This window comes from Alosa pseudoharengus, unplaced genomic scaffold, assembly GCF_046254945.1.
Source record: "Alosa pseudoharengus isolate Yale_2024_CS ecotype anadromous, Long Island Sound unplaced genomic scaffold, YU_APseudo_1.1 YU_APseudo_1.1_scf_21, whole genome shotgun sequence".
NCBI classification, from domain to species: Eukaryota; Metazoa; Chordata; class Actinopteri; order Clupeiformes; family Clupeidae; genus Alosa; species Alosa pseudoharengus.
In genome coordinates, this window is record NW_027468674.1 from 12,612,149 (window position 1) to 12,630,970 (window position 18,822).

Genomic DNA, 18,822 nt, shown 5'->3' on the forward strand with positions numbered 1-18,822 from the left:
ACCCCATGTTCATGTGTAAGTCATGCGCATGTAATTCCATTGGATGAACACATCTGTCCGTCCATAAACTGACCATCAGCAGTCGGTGCTGCTCTGTTCCTGTCTGCACGTCTCCTGTAGATAGTCCTCCTCTCTTTGCATGACCGATCAGCTCTTGCTGTTGTTGGAGCTCACTGACGCAACTCACTCACGTCTTAACCCAACCTTCACCCCACCCCACCTCACCTTCCGCACACGCATACCTAGAACTAGTCTCAACAAAACTGTCACTCAACAAAACTGTCACTTACATCGTGTGGACTTGGCTTTTGGTGCTCTGCTGGGTCTATACTTAATTTGATGTTGTGGTGGGCCTCTATCGTCGCAATATACTTCTGAATGCATCATTGGCACTGGCTTGCAAAATCCTCATACCACCATCCTGTCATCCATATCAGGATAAAATTGAACCATTCATTTAACAGCTACGAAATACTAATTGCATTGAAAGTAGAATGTCTTGCAGATATTCCTGCTCACAGCAGTGGCCAGGCTTGCTTATTAGCCTGTTTTCTTCTATTTGAGAAGATTTACAGAATAAACAAAAACATTTAATCAGGTTAGCTACGTGGACCTTAGTGACATTTTATGACCCTTAAATAAGTCATAGAGGGAGTGCAGTCAGAATGTAATCAAAGAAAGCTTCACTAGATACCCCAAGAGATTAGCCAATCTGGAGTGCAAAGGTAAAGTTCTTAATACTTCTCCACACCATTCCAGTTCTATGTTGTATATTCTGGTGCCTGGAGAGGTATATTCTGACGATAGGATCACTGGTGGACACAAATTGTCTGTTATCCTCTTCGATCCTCTCATCTTGGTGTTCTTCTTCCTTTTCTTTGAATGTAGAAATCATCTTTTTGGAAATGACATTAAAAGTGCAGTCAGAGATTTAGCAGGAAGTCGCGTTTGTTTGTATTTAATAATATATTTCAATTTGCATTATATTTTAACCAAGGTCCAAACGAAACACGGCTCACCCCTACCTTCAGTATTCCCAGAAATATTGCACGCAGTTTTTTTTATTTTTGTTTGGGGGATAGGCTGCCCCCAATTTGTTTGTTTCCAGTTTTCGGAGCCTGGGCTGCCTACAGAGTTTTTTTTTTTACAGTTGAATCACTCAATGGGCAGATAGCGGTCAGAAGAGATGATTGCTGAATGTGACAAAAAAAATGATAGGCTTGAAATCATGTAAAATCCCTGACTGCACCTTTAACTAGTAGTTGGAATGCCAAAGCAATGTGAGGTGACGTATATTGTGTGTGTGTATATGTGTGCGCGCACGCCAGAGATATTGGGGGTGTCTATGTGCTTGTGTCTATTTATTTTATCTCATGTCTTTTTCCCCTCTCCTCTTCAGATCCAGGTGATTGAGGATGACAAGGCCAACAAAGGCACCGAGCCCTTCACCACGGGGGTCAGAGGTCAGGCTCCACCCCTTGTCACCACCAACTTCCAGGTCAAAGATCAAGGTGAGTCCACATCCTCTTTACTGCATTCACATTAATTAATTAATTAATTTAGTATACTCTTTAACCAGTGTGATTTGTTTATCTGTAGTATGGTGCTAGTTGAGATTTGAAAATAAACTTTTCATAACTTTTGTTTCTATTTAAGTCGTCTTTGTAACATATGTTACAATATATGTGTACAATAAAAGCTTATTTAAGATGTTATTAGTTTGTTAATTCGCCAAGGATATTTTCCACTGGACGTTCTGTCTGTTTTCTTCTGTCGGACATGTAAAACTAGCCGATTTCTGTCTGTGGCTGGCTGAGGTAATCTGTGGGCAGAGGTCTACCCTCCCCGAGTGCCCCTCTAGTTTTCGGTGTAATCGCCGGCTTAATGTTGCCTCTGGCTGCACAGTCCCAAAGAAAACCAAGAAAACCAATCACATTACAGGTACACACCCACATTAACAGTCACAGGTGTCAGTGTTCAATCAATTCAATCAACTCAGGATAACGTCAAATAAACATCAATAAACAAAACAAAACAAAACATACAAGTTTAGAGCACACGTTTAACAGAGATGCTCATATCGCTTTTGTCGGAGGTTATTGTTTTCGCTTGTGTTTGAACACATCAAAATGGTTCAACATGATTTACAATCACTCAGGAAAAATGGAGGGAGACCAATAAACTCCTGTTGCTTTTAAAAGATCAGCAAGAACAAGTTTGGTGCTGGATAGACCCATCAGAACATCCAAACGTTCCCCTTTTTCTTTACATTTTCTTTGATATCATTTGATATTGTGGCATTTCCCTCAATGCTGCTCAATTGTTTCTTCTTATTTTTTTGTTAATGAACAATATTGTGTGAGATGATATTATGGTAACGTTAATAGGTAATAGAGTGATTGATCTAATGCTCAGCATTAAAGGTACAGTCAGGGATTTTACGCGATTTCAAGCCCATAACATTTTTTTTGTCACATTCAGCAATAATCTCCTCACGACCACTAGCTGCTCATTTCGTGATTAAACTGTAAAAAACACAGTCTCTGTAGGCAGCCCAGGCTCTGAAAACTGGAAACAAATAAAGTGGGGTGAGCCTGCCCCCAAACAAAAACGTAACCCTGCGTGGAATTTCTTTGGGAATACTGAGGGGTGAGCTACCTCTCTGGTGTGTTTCGTTTGGTCCTTGGAATTTCTTTGGGAATACTGAGGGGTGAGCTACCTCCCTGGTGTGTTTCGTTTGGTCCTTGGTTAAAATATAATGTACGTTGTTTTGGACAAAAGTGTCTGCTAATGAATGTAAACATAAACACAAACAAATGTGACTTCCGGCGAAATCCCTCACTGCGCCTTTAAGGCCAATTTATAGTCTAGGTGACGAGTGTCGCTTGACAAAAATTAATTGCTGCCAACAGATGTCACAGAGCTACAGGCTTTTATAGTCCAGCGGCAAATTGTCTGCTAATTTCTATAACAATTTGGACATTGACGTTACATGTCACTGCGGAACGAAAGTAAGCACACACCCCCTGAGTTGCAATCCAGAGATCGGGGCAATGTCTGTGCACCCCAGCAGACATAAATTGTGTCGCTTTTACGTCATAATTTGTCGAGCGACGCTTGTCGCTTGGACTCTAAATTGGCCTTTACCTTATGTCTGTGACTAGCATTAGCCCAGAGGATTTGTGATGTTTTGAGCTGTCTGTCTGAGTCATGCGTCTGTGCTCCTCTTGTGTTTTGGGTCCTCTAAGAATCTTACCCCCAGACAGGCAATGGCTGGTAGACATGTCTGACTTATGAGTTGTCTGCCGCTTCAAGTGCCTCACAGTATGTCTCGCTGAGTTAGCAATGACGATGACTCTCTCTCTCTCTCTCTCTCTCTCTCTCTCTCTCTCTCTCTCTCTCTCTCTCTCTCTCTCTCTCTCTCTCTCTCTCTCTCTCTCTCTCTCTCTCTCTCTCTCTCTCTCTCTCTCTCTCTCTCTCTCTCTCTCTCTCTCTCTCTCTCTCTCTCTGTCTCTGTGTGTGTGTGTGTCCGTCCAGGCAACGCCAGTCCTCGGTTCATCCGCTGCACTGCCTACAACGTGCCCTGCACCTCAGACATGTCCAAGCAGTCACAGGTGCCCCTGGCTGCAGTCATCAAACCTCTAGCCACCTTGCCCCCAGATGAGGTAAAAACACAGACATAAACTTTCATACAATACAAATACATCCACTACAAAATGAGTGCTCATATTACGTCCATATCTCAGACATGTCTTTTTGTATTTTCCGAATATAATCTTGCATTTGTCGTGGGGTATTCTTCCTATTATGTCTGGTTCTTAAAGGTTAGGTTAGCTGGTTTCTAGAGCAGATAAGATAAGAGTAAGATAAGTCAAAGGTAAGCCTGTGCTGTAAATGTGAGCTTTTGTTTTGATTTGATTTGATATCACTTGATTTAATGTTTGTCCTTTTTGATTCCTCTCTTTCCGTTACCCCTCCACACACTGCTCATCAGTTTGACCTCATGTTACCCCTCCACACACTCCTCATCAGTTTGACCTCATGTTGCCCCTACACACACTCCTCATCAGTTTGACCTCATGTTACCCCTCCAGACACTCCTCATCAGTTTGACCTCATGTTACCCCATAGCTTTTGCTCTCTTCTTCTATGGTCTGTCAATATGAAGCAGATCTGATAGGGAAGAGGAAATTATATTTTTTGTGAAGACTCTTCTTACCGCATCCTGTTTCCCAGACACTCTCTATAGACATGTTTGTGCCCCCCCCCCCCCCCTCTCTTTCTCTCTCACACACGCACACACACACACACACACACAAAGAGGTAAACATCAGGTTTCAGGGATAGTTTTTTCCCCCAGGTAATAAGGCTACTGAATGATAGTACAACAGGAAATAGGGCTGAGGTCTGAGCTTAGTTACTATGTTTACTGTGCTTGGCTGTTTTTAAATGTTATTTATAATTGTTAATTATTGACTGGTGCTGAGAGAGAGTGCCAAGGAACATTGTTTTTCATTGCTGTGGTACTCGTATGCATATGACAATGAACTTGAACTGATCTGAACGGAACGGAGCGGAATGGAATCTTGTGTTCACGAAGGCTGTTGTCACCTCTCCCTGTTCCCCAGGTGCCTCCGTACATCGTGGATCACGGTGAGCAGGGCCCCATCCGCTGCAACCGCTGCAAGGCCTACATGTGTCCCTACATGCAGTTCATTGAGGGTGGCCGCAGGTTCCAGTGCGGCTTCTGCAGCTGTGTCACAGAGGGTGAGACACACACACACACACACCCACACACACACCGATACTTACGGAAGTGAATCCACAAACACACACAAACACTTACTCTCACACACACACACCAATATTTACAGAAGCAAATCCACACACTCCATCATTTATTCTGTCACACACACACACACATTTATGCTCACATATATACATGGAGACATTCACTTGTACAGTTTAGGCCTAATAATAAATGTAAATGATTGATTGATTAATGATTGACTGACTGACTGACTGATTGGTTGGTTGATTGATTGACATGTCTGTGTGTTTCTCTGCTTCCACAGTCCCTCCCCATTACTTCCAGCATCTGGACCACACAGGGAAGAGGGTGGACTGCTACGACCGGCCAGAGCTCTCCATGGGCAGCTATGAGTTCCTAGCCACTGTTGACTACTGCAAGGTACAATCTCACCAGCACTACGCTGCTAGAAGTGCTTATTGCACGGCTCTTCATAATGCTGCAGAATGCTCCATTCACTTGAATGGGCCTTCCCAACGTTCGGTAGTCTGATATTTCTAGATAACAGACCGTTGCTAAGTATAACAGACCGCTGTCAAGGAAAATGGGTTTTGTGCTTCTTATTCACGTCTTTCATATCACTCCGCAAGGACTGGAACTTCGTTCAAAAGTCAAAGCAGACGGTTGATCAGCTGTGTCCTGTAGGGACCTATTTCCTGATAATGGCCGGTGTTCTATACATTATCCCTTACTTATCTAAGCAAGTGTTATCAATCCTATGACGATGAAAAACTAGTAGGTATTGTTTTTAGTGTGAAGCTACTTACCTAGAGCTCTCAATGGGCGGCTATGAGTTCCTAGCCACTTTTGACTACTCTCAACAGCACTAGGGACCAATAGTAGTGGAGATCAGCCGGACTGCGCAATGCATGTTTAGGCTGGCAATGCTGCAGCAAATGTGGCAATAAGGTATTTCGCTGGCACTTTTATCCAAAGGGACTTACGATAGCCACTGGAATGTCCATAACTCACACAGAGACATTTAAGTCCAGAATATGTCAGGAGCTAAAAAAGGACTTTTTACACATGTCCTGTTTACACATGTCCTGTTTCACTCAACCACACTTAACAAAGCCTTCTGTGAACCCCTCCTAACCTGTTGAGGAGTGAATTATTTTCCTGTTTCCTTCTAGAATTCTACGCAAACGATCTATAGTTTCAGTGTTCTCAATACAGTCTATGGGGGAAATATCTGAGGGTAATTGTCACATCATAATGTGGAACTCTCGGTTCGCAAACATTCTAATCACATATTTGTGACTGTACTCCTCAACAGGTTAAAGAGTAATTGCAGACTGTGTGTAGTGTAGTGTAGTTAGTGCGTAAAGTTGAAAGGCCAGGCACAGATATGTGTGGCTTTGACAGTGTGGCCTTGATAGTTTGGCCAAGGTACATGTCTAAATCAACATAAAAGGCAAAATTCATGGCTGTCTAGACCACCAAATGAGGCCACAGTAATGCTTTGAAGCACATGGTTTACAATTTGGGCAATACTGTTGTAATATGAATTGCAATTGGTCTTTAGAACAAGGAGGTAAACAAGCAGTTGAGATGTTGATTTTGGTGTGTGTGTGTGTGTGTGTGTGTGTGTGTTACAGAACAACAAGCTTCCTCAGCCCCCTGCCTACATCTTCCTGATTGACGTGTCTTACAACGCGGTGCGGAGCGGGATGGTGAACATCGTTTGCCAGGAGCTCAAGACACTGCTGGATTACTTGCCCAGGTATGACACAGATGCACACACAGGCTGATATACCTGCTCAGGTACGCCACAAATGCACATAGGCTGAAACGGATGAAACTCCACAGGTGGATGATTTCCCTTTCCTGAACATTAATTGAAATTGGTCATAGATCTAGACATGTGTGCGTTAGAGAGTTTCATCCAAGAGAAAATGAACTCTTGTGTTGGCAATTGCAAGTGTCCACACACCCACACACACACACCTTGATGTTTGAGTCCCCTGTTTTTCTCGCTCTCCTCCAGAGAGAACCCAGACGTGCCGTCATCGGTGCGCGTGGGCTTCGTCACCTACAACAAGGTGCTGCACTTCTACAACGTGAAGGCCTCGCTGGCACAGCCCCAGATGATGGTGGTGTCCGACGTGGCCGACATGTTCGTGCCGCTGCTCGACGGTTTCCTCGTCAACGTCGACGAGTCTCGTGTCGTCATCGAGAGGTAACTTCCTGAATACAGTCCCGTGATCCTCCGCTGTGTTTTCTTTCCCTCTCTCTCTCTCTCTCTGTTTCTTCTACCTCCTTCTCCTTCTCTCTGTTCCTCCTTCGTTCTCTCACTCTTTCTGTCTCGGTGTCTGTACCCTTCATCTTCTGGTGTAACGGGTTGTAAGCAAGAGATAATTTATCAGTTCATAAAAGTCACTTTCGGTGTGTGTGTGTGATTGTGTGTGTGTGTGTGTGTGTGTGTGTGTGTGTGTGTGTGTGTGTGTGTGTGTGTGTGTGTGTGTGTGTGTGTGTGTGTGTGTGTGTGTGTGTGTGTGTGTGTGTGTGTGTGTGTGTGTGTGTGTGTGTGTGTCAGCTTGCTGGACCAGATCCCTGAGATGTTTGCAGACACGCGGGAGACTGAGACAGTGTTTGGCCCTGTGATCCAGGCTGGTCTGGAGGCCCTGAAGGTACGACAGCTTCACACACTCAGCAGAGAGTTTGTGTGTGTTTGAGAGTATATCTATCGTGTTGGTTTGAGTTGATTGTAGTCATCCAAACTGGTGTTCTGTTATTAATGTGTGTGTGTGTGTGGTCAGGCGGCTGACTGTGCTGGGAAACTCTTCATCTTCCACACGTCTCTGCCCATCGCTGAGGCCCCTGGGAAACTGAAGAACCGGGAAGACAAGAAGCAGGTTGGCACAGACAAAGAAAAGGTAACCTCTTTTTCTCTTTTTTTTTCCTCATTTCTTTCTCTCTCTCTCTCATTCTCTCTACTTTATATCTCTCTGTCCTTTCTCCCCCTCTCTCCTTTTTTCTTTCTTTCTTTCTCTCTTTATTTCTCTCCTTCTCTCTTTTCTTTCTCTCTTCTCTTTCTTTCTTTCTCCCCTTTCTCCTCTCTCTTTCTCTCTACTGTCTCCATTACCTGGCCTTGTTCTGGCCTTGTTCTATCATCACTATCACTTTCTTTCTCTGTGTGTTTTGGCCTGAGGTACATTCCACATCCCTTTCACATGCTGTGCTGTGACCTATTCACTAGTAGCACAATAGCTTACATTCATACTCTTTTGTCATCCTCTACTCCACCGTCTGACTGTCATTTCTACACACACACTCACACACACTCCCCAGGCGCTGTTCCAGCCGCAGGTCAGTTTCTATAGCAACCTGGCCAAGGAGTGTGTGGCACAGGGCTGCAGCGTGGACCTCTTCCTCTTCCCCAACCAGTACGTCGACGTGGCAACGCTCGGCGTGGTCCCCACCTCCACCGGAGGCTCCATCTACAAGTACACCTACTTCCAGGTGAGCGCGCGACTTCAGAGGACTACCAGGCGCGTCTCTCGTAAAGTATATAGAGTAAGGCCCGGGGTCCTTCGGGTTCGGAACTGAAAAAAGACCGTTTTAGAAGGCTGGTCTAATTTCCTTCGAATGTATGAACTGCTGTCACTGTTGTCAGTGCCATTGATTATAGCGGAGGCCCGCTCCCAGTGTTCCAAAGCGCTATATCCACCATTTTAATGAATTTTCATTTTTTTACATTTTGTTTTCAAAAGTCATTCATTTCATGAGGTTGTGTTCCAAACTTATTATGAGGGGTTCCATGAGCACTCCATGATGATGAGCAATGACAAATTGTGCTCTGTGTAATGATCAGTATTTCAACCACTAATATAACAAGGAAAAGAAAGACATTTTAAGATGCCAACGAAAACAGGTTTCCGTAGAATTCCTGTCCATCCTGTACTGATCAAATCTAATCCCACACTGTACTAGATGTGGCTTTGATACAAAAAGCCAAGTCTTCAAAATGTAGGTCTTTGAAATACATAAATCTGCCTCAGAGAGCAACTGCCAGCGTTCTGCCATCCTGAGTCACTGATCCGTAATCCATTTCCTGTTCCACCTACACACACACACACACACACACACACACACACACACACACACACACACACACACAGTTTTATCTGTTCTCACCAGCAGGTTGGTAATCTGAGATTTATGCCCAGTGGTCTGTCATTTCACTTGTGTCAAACCAGATTCCATATAGAACCACAAGGTCATTGGATTAAGCGGCCCAGACATATAATGTTGTGGCCATCATGCTGACCGTTAATTCGCTTGTAATTATAAATGACTATCTATGTAGGATTTCACATGGTGCCATGTAATCAAGTCATGTCTATCTCTGTCTCTTTTGGTGCCATGCTGTAGCATTTTTCACATTCATGCAACAAGCAGTGCCAAACTCTGAAGTCAATGGCCTCATGCAACCGCTGGCATCAGCTATATGTAGCCTAAGATTGTACGAAGTTACGGATTTTAGCCTTTAGTTCTGGAGCCACTGGATAAAGTCACTGGATCAACCATTGTGGCTGATGATGGTTTTGCGGCTTCTCTGTCTTGTCCACCGTTAGGCCCAGTCTGACCAGGAGCGCTTCCTGCACGACCTCCGGCGGGACGTGCAGAAGCAGGTGGGCTTCGACGCAGTCATGAGGGTCCGCACCAGCACGGGTGAGTCTCTCTCTTTCTCTGTCTGTCTGTCTGTCTGTCTGTCTTTCTCTCTCTCTGTCTCTATCTCTCTCTCTGTCTCTCTATATCTATCTATCTATCTCTTTCTTTCTTTCTCTCTATCTATCTATCTATCTCTTTCTTTCTTTATCTCTCTTTCTTTCTGTCTGTCTCTCTCTGTCTCTCTCTATATCTATCTATCTATCTCTCTTTCTTTCTCTCTATCTATCTATCTATCTATCTCTTTCTTTCTCTTTCTTTCTATCTATCTATCTATCTCTCTCTCTCTGTCTCTATATCTATCTATCTATCTCTCTTTCTTTTTCTCTTTCTTTCTCTCTATCTATCTCTTTCTATCTATCTATCTATCTATCTCTCTTTCTTTCTCTCTCTTTCTCTCTATATCTATCTATCTATCTCTCTTTCTTTCTTTCTATCTCTCTCTCTTTCTTTCTATCTATCTCTCTCTTTCTCTTTGTCTTTCTCTCTATCTCTCTCTCTCTCTCTCTCAGCCCATCCATCAATCACCCCTTGGGAACGTATGGGTAAAAAAGTAGAAAAAAAATCTAAATATTGACTTGATATCATGACAACACTACATACATTTGTAAGTTGCCGAGGTTGCCACCCTTTGGGTATGTATGGGTGTTTAGTGTCCGGTCCTTAAAGCTAAGCCACAGCAAGGCAATGTGTCTGACCTTAGTTTCTGATTTGACCTTTGATCATGTGAGTCAGAAGGCAGATCAAGGCTCTAGCAACACACAGTTCATGGCTTTAGTACTCTGGGGATGGGACATAGTGATCTAAATGCATGTCTGTGTCGTGTCAAGGTTGGTTCACCCATTGGAGCTTCAAAGGCAGGGGGACTCCTGTACCTAATATGATCTCCTATACCCGCTGTTGCGTAATCCACAGTGTGGCTTAGCTTGTGACCCAGTCCCTTTGTGGATTAAATGCTACATGTAATGCTATTTGAATAAGCCTGGATTTAAAGGTCCCATATGCAATCTCTCTCTCTCTCCGCTCTCGCTCTCTCTCTCTCTCTCCGCTCTCGCTCTCGCTCTCTCTCTCTTTCTCTTTCTCTTTCTCTCTCTCATATACACACACACAGGGTAGGCCTGTCCTAGCATGTATAGTTTGGAGCTTGGGAATTGTAGTTTGACCTTGTATTATGATATATGCTTGACGCAGTGGCAGGTCCTTGATAATTACATGTATGCAGCCATGAATATGCATGTCAAAGGAGGAAATCTTTTTAAAGGGGTGGTTCAGGATTTTGGACATAAGACCTCATTTCCAAGTAAGCAAGTGTGATCTTTATCAGTGGACACCGTTTTCAACACGTTTCATCCAGTCCTTCTAATTGCAGAGTTCGCAGGTGCTAGGCTAGCGCAAGTCAACGGTATGTGCTAGCCTGCCACTAAAGACAGTCTTAACCACTCCAAAGTACACCCGAGGCAAATTCCAGACAATCGATGTAAATGTCTGTGTTGATAGAATAGTGTGAGAAATACAACTACCCTCGCATCGCGTTGCAATAGTTATACTTTGGTCCCTGAAGTTGGTAGTAGTCATTTTGCATCTCAGCGGCGGACTGATATTACCAAGGCTACTACTAGGTATCCCCATTGGAGTGCGCTTTACTGTTTACTTTTCGGCGCAGTACTACTAACCGGAGCAAGTATAATTCCGCCGCTGCTAAGAAACTAGTCCCTCAAAATGTAATGATCGTTGAAATGCAAGGATAGAATAACGTTAGAAATAACACTATCAAAAACAGACATTTACATCGATAGTCTGGCGTTATAATTTATTTGCCTCTGGTGTACTTTGGAGTGGGTAAGACTGTTTTTAGTGGCAGGCTAGCACATACCGTTGACTTGCGCTAGCCTAGCACCTGCGAACTCTGCAATTAGAAGGACTGGATGAAACGTGTTGAAAACGGTCTCCACTGATAAATATCACACTTGCTTACTTGGAAATGAGGTCCTATGTCCAAAATCCTGAACCACCCCTTTAAGGAAGTTCTCTGAAATGTGAATTTGTGCCTGGGAGGTGTAGGGGGTTGGTAGTTTCTGCTGAAAACATCATCATTAATTAGTGCCGTCATCCTCTCAAAATTGTACATATTCACCAGTTTTAGGAGTTAAGCACAACCAAAGCCAGCAAAACAAGCCCACCAACAGTTAGTGCAGTCTAGTCAATGCTTTATTGCCAATATGATGAAACATTCCATGGAGTTTTCAGGACTGAAGACAGAACAATTAGTGAACGTGATGGCGAATGCGATTGACGGTGTTTTGGCGTTTCTCCTCTCGTTCAGGCATCAGGGCTACGGACTTCTTCGGCTCCTTCTACATGAGCAACACCACAGACGTGGAGCTGGCTGGCCTCGACTGCGACAAGACCATCACCGTGGAGATCAGGCACGACGACAAGCTCAACGAGGAAACGGGGGCCATGATGCAGGTGTGTGTGTGTGTGTGCGCGTGTGTTGATGCAGGGGTGTGTGTTGATGCAGGTGTGTGTGTGTGTTGATGCAGGTGTGTGCTTGTGTGTGTGTGTGTGTATGTGTGTGTGTGTGTTGCACATTTAATGTGGTGGTTTTTGCATGTCCCCTTATGCCTGTGTGAGTGTGGACCTGCAGGAGAGAGGAGTTATAGCCTTTCAGAAAAGCATCATGCTGTGTGTGTGTGTGTGTGTGTGTGTGTGTGTGGTGTGAGTGAGAGCGAGAATTGCAAATAGGGATTAAAAGTGAGGAGTCGTATAGGACTGTCACCATAGCAGTTTATTCCTAAGCTCTTTCTGCTGCAGTGAGCCCCGTTTTTGCTGACTCCTGCATCTTGAGTCCTGAGGAATCTGACCTGTGTGTGTGTGCGCGATATTCAACCAGCACTTGGACGTTAAGACCACACTGAATGTGTGCATGCAAACGCACACATGCTAGATATTGAAAAGTTGGCATTGAGGGGTTGACGTTCCGTCTCCTCCGTATGGTCCTCCATTAGAGGATGGTTTGTTACCACATGTACAGGTGCTTATAAATGTGTTTATTTTACGTCTCCGCTACTGAGTACACTGGGTGGGTGGATGTGTGTGTGTGTGTGTGTGTGTGTGTGTGTGTGTGTACGTGTACACAGCTCTTTCAAACGATCCTCTGGAAGTGTGTGTGTGTCTGTCTCAGTCAATGTTTTTTAACTGTGTTCACAGAGTTGTGTGTGTCCTTGTCTCCCATGCCCGGTGTGTGAATTTGTCTCGGTCATAATGGTGTTTAACTACGCTGACTGAGTTTACAATTTGGGCATTACTGTTGTAATATGAATTGCAATTGGTGTTTAAAAGAAAGAGCTGAAAAAGCAGTGGAGATGGTGTGTGCGTGCGTGCGTGCGTGCGTGCGTGTGTGCGTGCGTGCGTGCGTGCGTGCGTGCGTGCGGTCTACTTGTCGACCATTTCCAGTTTGTGAATTTGTCTCGGCCATAGTGGTGTTTAACTGCGTTGACTCTTGAGTTGTGTGTGTCTGGTCTCCTTGTGTCCAGTATGCGGTTTCGTACACCAGCTGCTGTGTTTGTATGTGTGTACAAAAGCAAACGGTAATGGCAAATAAAAGCATAGAAGGGCAATAGTCAAAGAATAGTTTAAAAGGTAAAGATCATAAGAAAGGTAAAGAGTGTGTGTTTCATAATGTGTTGTTTTTTTATCTGCGTTGACGAGTTGTGTGTGTGTGTTTGGTCTCCTCTCTCGTGTCCAGTGCGCGGTCCTGTACACCAGTTGCAGTGGGCAGCGGCGACTGCGGGTCCACAACATGAGCGTCAACTGCTGTATGCAGCTGGCCGACCTCTACCGCAACTGTGAGACTGACACAATCATCAACTTCTTCGCCAAGTATGGTGAGTACACACACACACACACACACACACACACACACACACACACACACACACACACACACACACACAGGCAGTCATGTGTTGCCTGAGTCTCTGCTTGTTATGCCATATTGAAGTCTCTGTGAAGACTTAATCCTTAAAGATATCAACTTACAATGTCTTACTGATTGAGTAATGTGTGTGTGTGTGTGTGTTGTCCAGCATACCGAAGTGTGCTCAACAGCCCCACCAAGAATGTGCGGGACGGTCTGGTGAACCAGTGTGCTCAGATTCTGGCCTGCTACCGCAAGAACTGTGCCAGCCCTTCCTCTGCTGGACAGGTGAGTGTGAGACACACGCACATGCGCACACACACACACACATGCGCACACACGCACATGCGCACACGCGCACACACACACATGCACACACACACACACACACACGCGCGCACACACACACACACACACGCATGCGCACACACACACGCACACACACACATGCGCACACACACACACACACACACACACACACACGCATGCGCACACACACACGCACACACACACGCACACACACACGCACACACACACATGCGCACACACACACACACGCATGCGCACACACGCACACACACTCAGCTGTTAGATAGTTGAGAGGAGAACATGTCAACACATTTACAGACTCGCACAGTAACTTGCCAGACGCATGCACACACACATTATCAGAATCGTTCTCTGATGCATCTTGCATCTGTTTGCATTAACAACGCCGGTTATGACGGGTGTGCAGGCTGTGTTGGGGTAGTTTAGTGGAGATTCCTACGTCCATCTACACACACACACACACACACACACACACACATACACACATACACACACACACAAAGCCGCTGCAGTGCCTCTATGGACCGCTCACCTCCTCACTGCATCTCTGCTGCCACCTACAGGACATAAGGCCACACTCAACAAACACACACACATACACACACACACACACACATACATGATAACAGACACTCTTTGTCACGCTTCCTCTAACTCCACGGTTGTCAAACTGGGGTACGCATACCCCCAGGGGTACGTGGACTGATTTCAGGGGGTAAAAACGAAAAAAGATCTAAGTCATATGCCTTTTCAAACGTTTTCTCTATTCCACGTTGGTAACTTAACTTCCGCATTTGCACTGCACATTAAAAACGTAGCAAAATATTCGAGAGTGGAGACAGAAAGGGTAAATTGGTAAACGTGCTTGCAGATTCAAACATGCGCTCTTCCTCCAAGAAGAGGCGACTCGGAGCTCAAACACGCGACAGCACTTTACCTCGGGAAAGCCACCTTGCCTCGCTGTGAAACAGTACAGCCTTTTGGTCAGCTCCCATCTCCTCGCAAATTGCGGAGAATAGACACGCTTTTAAGGGCCGGGTCTTGATGAAATTCACCACAACTCTCACAACCTCGTTCAAAATCTCATTCAGGTCGGGACTAACTAAGCTGCCTTGACACGAGCGCTTCCCTATGAATAACACAGTGCGTCCATTGCGCATCGGGTGCTACCTGGGCCTAGGCTACAGATAAAAAAAATAATAAAAAAACTCTTGTTTTTCACGTCAGTTCGCGCCCCACCTGGCATGTCTCCGCCACCCACAGTTTGAGAAACGCTGACTAATGAACATTTCTTGACGAAGCTGGCCTATGTTAGTGATATATTTGGAAAGCTCAATGAGTTAAATCTCCAGTTACAAGGCAAAGACCAGCACCTTGCAGATAAGATCACTGCATTCAACAAGACGATTGTGTGTGAGATTAGGTGCAGATCTATTTAAAATCATTATATTCAGCACATTTATAGGCCTATCATATGTTGACTATTGATGAGATTTGTATCATATGTTTATGATCCTATTCACTATTCTCGACAAAATTGATAAAAATAAATATTAATAAAAAAATTTAAAAAAAAACTTGTTAACAATTGATGGTGTTGGGGGTACTCCGGAAGATCATAATGTCTCAGGGGGTACATGCCTGTTAAAAGTTTGGGAACCACTGCTCTAACTAACTTCTACTCACTCTTCCTTTCTCTCCCTCCCTCCCTCTCTGCCTCCACCTCTTCCCTCGCTCCGTGGCTGTAGTTGATCCTGCCGGAGTGTATGAAGCTGCTGCCGGTCTACCTGAACTGCGTGCTGAAGAGCGACGTGCTGCACCCGGCGGCCGACACCTCTCTGGACGACCGCGCCTACCTGCGGCAGCTGCTCAGCTGCATGGACGTCGCCGAGAGCCACGTCTTCTTCTACCCACGCCTGCTGCCGCTGGTGAGATACGCCAGCACCCCGCACATGACGCACACGAAGCACACACCACACACACACACACACACACACACACACACACACACACACACAAACATACATGAATGTGACACACGCACACATATAAACAGGGTTCCCACAGGTCATGGAATTTTGGAAAGTCTATTCCAGACATGGAAAGTCAGGGAATTATATATTTATTACGGTCAAAGTCATAGAATATCCGGGAATTTTGTTGTAGCAGTTGAAAATGTACTTGCCAAAATACAGTAATACAAATATATTTGGTTATATTTCACATATTAGCTTTACTGCTTGTTTGAGTAGTTGTGGTTAGCCCAGCTTTTTTTATTCAATGCCCATTTAGTCATCTCCCACTCCAACAAAGTCAGTCTTGAACGCTATGCGGCTACACTAAAATCTTTGGTCGGTATATTGTACCATTATATAGTAGGTCATGGAAATTCAGTTTTTTTGTCTGGGTAAAGTCATGGGTTTTTACATTTGACTTACAGTGGGAACTCTATATTAATATACGGAAATGTATACACACGCGCACACACACACACTTATGATGCACATGTTTGTTTGTTTGTTTGCGTCTGACACCGCTGTGGCCGTATGCCAACATCTGCACCTGTGCAGCTGAAAACTGCTGACTCACTGAAGGGTGGACGGCTACCATATACTCTGTAGTGGAGGTTTCGGCCATCTGAGACCAGAGAACTCGTCTCCATTCCTTTCCCCTTTTAATACCCAGTTATTTTCTCCCCCTCTAATGAGCCAGTTAATGAGCCCTTTAATTAGACAAAGCCTCCTTACTGTGGATCTCTGAGGTTTTGAACGTATGTTGCCGTGTGTGTGTGTGTGTGTGTGTGTGTGTGCTGTAATAACCACAGTGTGAGCCCTGCCCCATCTCCACTGGTACTCAACATGTGAAGTGGCACCTCGGTCTCCTTCTTGGCACTCTGTCTGTCACCTTGTCCCTTCCCTCCCTTCCTCTCTCACTCTTTCTCTCACGCTATCTTTCTCTCTCTTGTGTTCTCTCTTTCTTTCCTTTTGTCTTTCTTTCTTTCACTCCTGACACCTCACTGTCTCACACCTCAGTCCTCTCTTTTCTTCTGGTCTGTCAAAGAGCTGGCAAGACAATTTAGGTCTTGAGGTCAAAGGTCAGGGTTTCTTCTGGTCGACTCCTGTTTCCTGCATTCTCTCTTCTCAACAATGTTTCCTTCTCCTGCTGTCTCTCGTGTCCCTCTCTCTCTCTCTCTCTCTCTCTCATTTTCACACTTTTCTCCCTCTTCCTCTTCAGTCCTTTGTCACTCGTTTTCACTTTCCACACGTTTTCGTGTTTCTCTTTCTGTCACTCCATCTCTACTATCTCACTTAATCTACTGCACTATTTACTTTTTTTTTTTCTTCAATTCCCTTTTTTTTTTTTTTTTTGCATGACTATTCAGGGAAGATTGTGTCCATACGGATCTTGCGTATGGCCTGTGCGAAAGTGGATGTGTAGTACAACGCTGATCCAGTAGATGGGAGAAAAGCACGCAGTTACGCACGACTGTATGACTGTACAGGGGTGCGTTTCCCAAAAGCCATAGTTGCTAACCTGTTAGCAACTTAGTTGGTTAGGAATGGGGAAATTGCATTGCAATCAACAAAGTTGCTAACTTAGTTAGCACCCCAGCATAGCCGTATGCCATGCGTGGAACAATACTCGTTGCTTTAGTGTCCTCAATTGACCACAGCCTGACTGTTTCTCTTCTCTTCCCTGTGCAGCATAAGATGGACGTGGACAGCGACGCGTTGCCGTTGGCCATCCGGGACTCGGAGGAGCGTCTCTCCAAGGGTGGGCTGTACCTGCTGGAGACAGGCCTGAACCTCTTCCTCTGGGTCGGCGCCAGCGCCCAGCAGGAACTGCTGCAGAACGTCTTTGGCACGCCCGCCTTCGGACAGATCGACCCCAGCATGGTGAGCCGCCGATTTAAAATCCGTTTTAAAATCGCCCTTAAAAAGTCGTTCACATTTAATTTCAAGGATTTCGATTGTCATTTTTACATTTACTTGTAGGAGCGAAATGTAGTACTCCGGTCCTGGTTGATTTAAGCAAAGATATATAAACACATACATAGACACACACTCACACGCCACGTAAAAACTCTTCTACGGTCTTGTTCACTTCACCACCATTCCCTTTCTTTTGTCTCGTTCACCTTGTCGTTTGTTAACTTTGCTCTCTCGTTGATTTCTCGTTAACTCTCATCTATTTGTGGTGTCCTTGGTCTCCTCGTGCTCATTTGTTTGATTTCGCCGCGCTGCAGACCTGTTTGCCAGAGTTGGATAATCCCTTCTCAAAGAAGCTGCGAGACATCATCGCCTCCTTCAGAGCCCAGAGGTCACGATATATGAAGGTAAGTGCCTGCCTCTTCTCTTCTTCTCTTCTCTGGTCCCCCCCTTCTTTCTATCTTCCATTCTATCTGATGATGTTTGTTCTTTCCTTCTTTCTCCCTCTCCCATCCTTTTCCTCCTTGCCTCTTGCGAGAGCGAGAATAAGTGTGTGGTAGTTATAATCATGAATACCTGTTTTAGAAGCTGCCCCATGATGTGGACAACAGTCTTGCGTTGTGTCTCCGACTTTTGTTGTGTTGTATCTGACCGTGTTGCGTTGCGTTGCGTTGTCTTGTGTGTGTGTGTGTGTCCGCAGCTGATCGTGGTGAAGCAAGACGACAAGCTTGAGCTCATCTTCAAGCACTTCCTGGTGGAGGACAAGAACAGCAGCGGCGGCGCCTCCTACGTAGACTTCCTCTGTCACATGCACAAGGAGATTCGGCAGCTGCTCAGCTAGGACCGCCCCCATCTCCTCAGACCCCTCCCCTTCCACTTCCTGCCTACGTCCCCTCCCCTCATCACCCCCCCCCCCCCAACCCACTCCTTTCCCTCCAGACCCCCCACCCTCATACTCTTTTATCCGAGACGCGCTTTATCTTTTTATTTTGAAATAATAAAACTAAACTTCTCCCTCCTCCTCCTCTTCTAATCATCATCATCATCATCATCATCCTCCGCACACCTCCACAGTCTGGCTCCCTCTGAACACTGGCGCCTGGAAGGTGATGATCCAGAGCTCCTGGACTTAGGTGGACTGGGGGAACGAAGTGGCTCCGACA

At 45.2% G+C, this 18,822-nt stretch overlaps 1 protein-coding gene across 2 annotated transcripts in view; it reads left to right on the forward strand.

The window, feature by feature from the left end:
• sec24c (SEC24 homolog C, COPII coat complex component) overlaps nt 1-18,565 on the forward strand; it is a 35,562-nt gene extending 16,997 nt beyond the window's left edge. For both annotated transcript variants that reach the window (XM_076297911.1, XM_076297910.1), the window contains exons 7-23: nt 1,400-1,511; nt 3,538-3,665; nt 4,629-4,767; nt 5,076-5,191; nt 6,409-6,533; nt 6,798-6,989; nt 7,347-7,440; nt 7,570-7,686; nt 8,102-8,272; nt 9,388-9,484; nt 11,805-11,950; nt 13,230-13,368; nt 13,570-13,688; nt 15,479-15,658; nt 17,435-17,626; nt 17,977-18,066; nt 18,360-18,565. In XM_076297911.1, the coding sequence (XP_076154026.1) occupies nt 1,400-1,511; nt 3,538-3,665; nt 4,629-4,767; nt 5,076-5,191; nt 6,409-6,533; nt 6,798-6,989; nt 7,347-7,440; nt 7,570-7,686; nt 8,102-8,272; nt 9,388-9,484; nt 11,805-11,950; nt 13,230-13,368; nt 13,570-13,688; nt 15,479-15,658; nt 17,435-17,626; nt 17,977-18,066; nt 18,360-18,500 (2,298 nt within the window). In that variant the 3' untranslated portion in view covers nt 18,501-18,565. The remainder of the gene's footprint in view (nt 1-1,399; nt 1,512-3,537; nt 3,666-4,628; nt 4,768-5,075; nt 5,192-6,408; nt 6,534-6,797; nt 6,990-7,346; nt 7,441-7,569; nt 7,687-8,101; nt 8,273-9,387; nt 9,485-11,804; nt 11,951-13,229; nt 13,369-13,569; nt 13,689-15,478; nt 15,659-17,434; nt 17,627-17,976; nt 18,067-18,359) is intronic.
• The last annotated feature ends 257 nt before the right edge of the window (nt 18,566-18,822 follow it).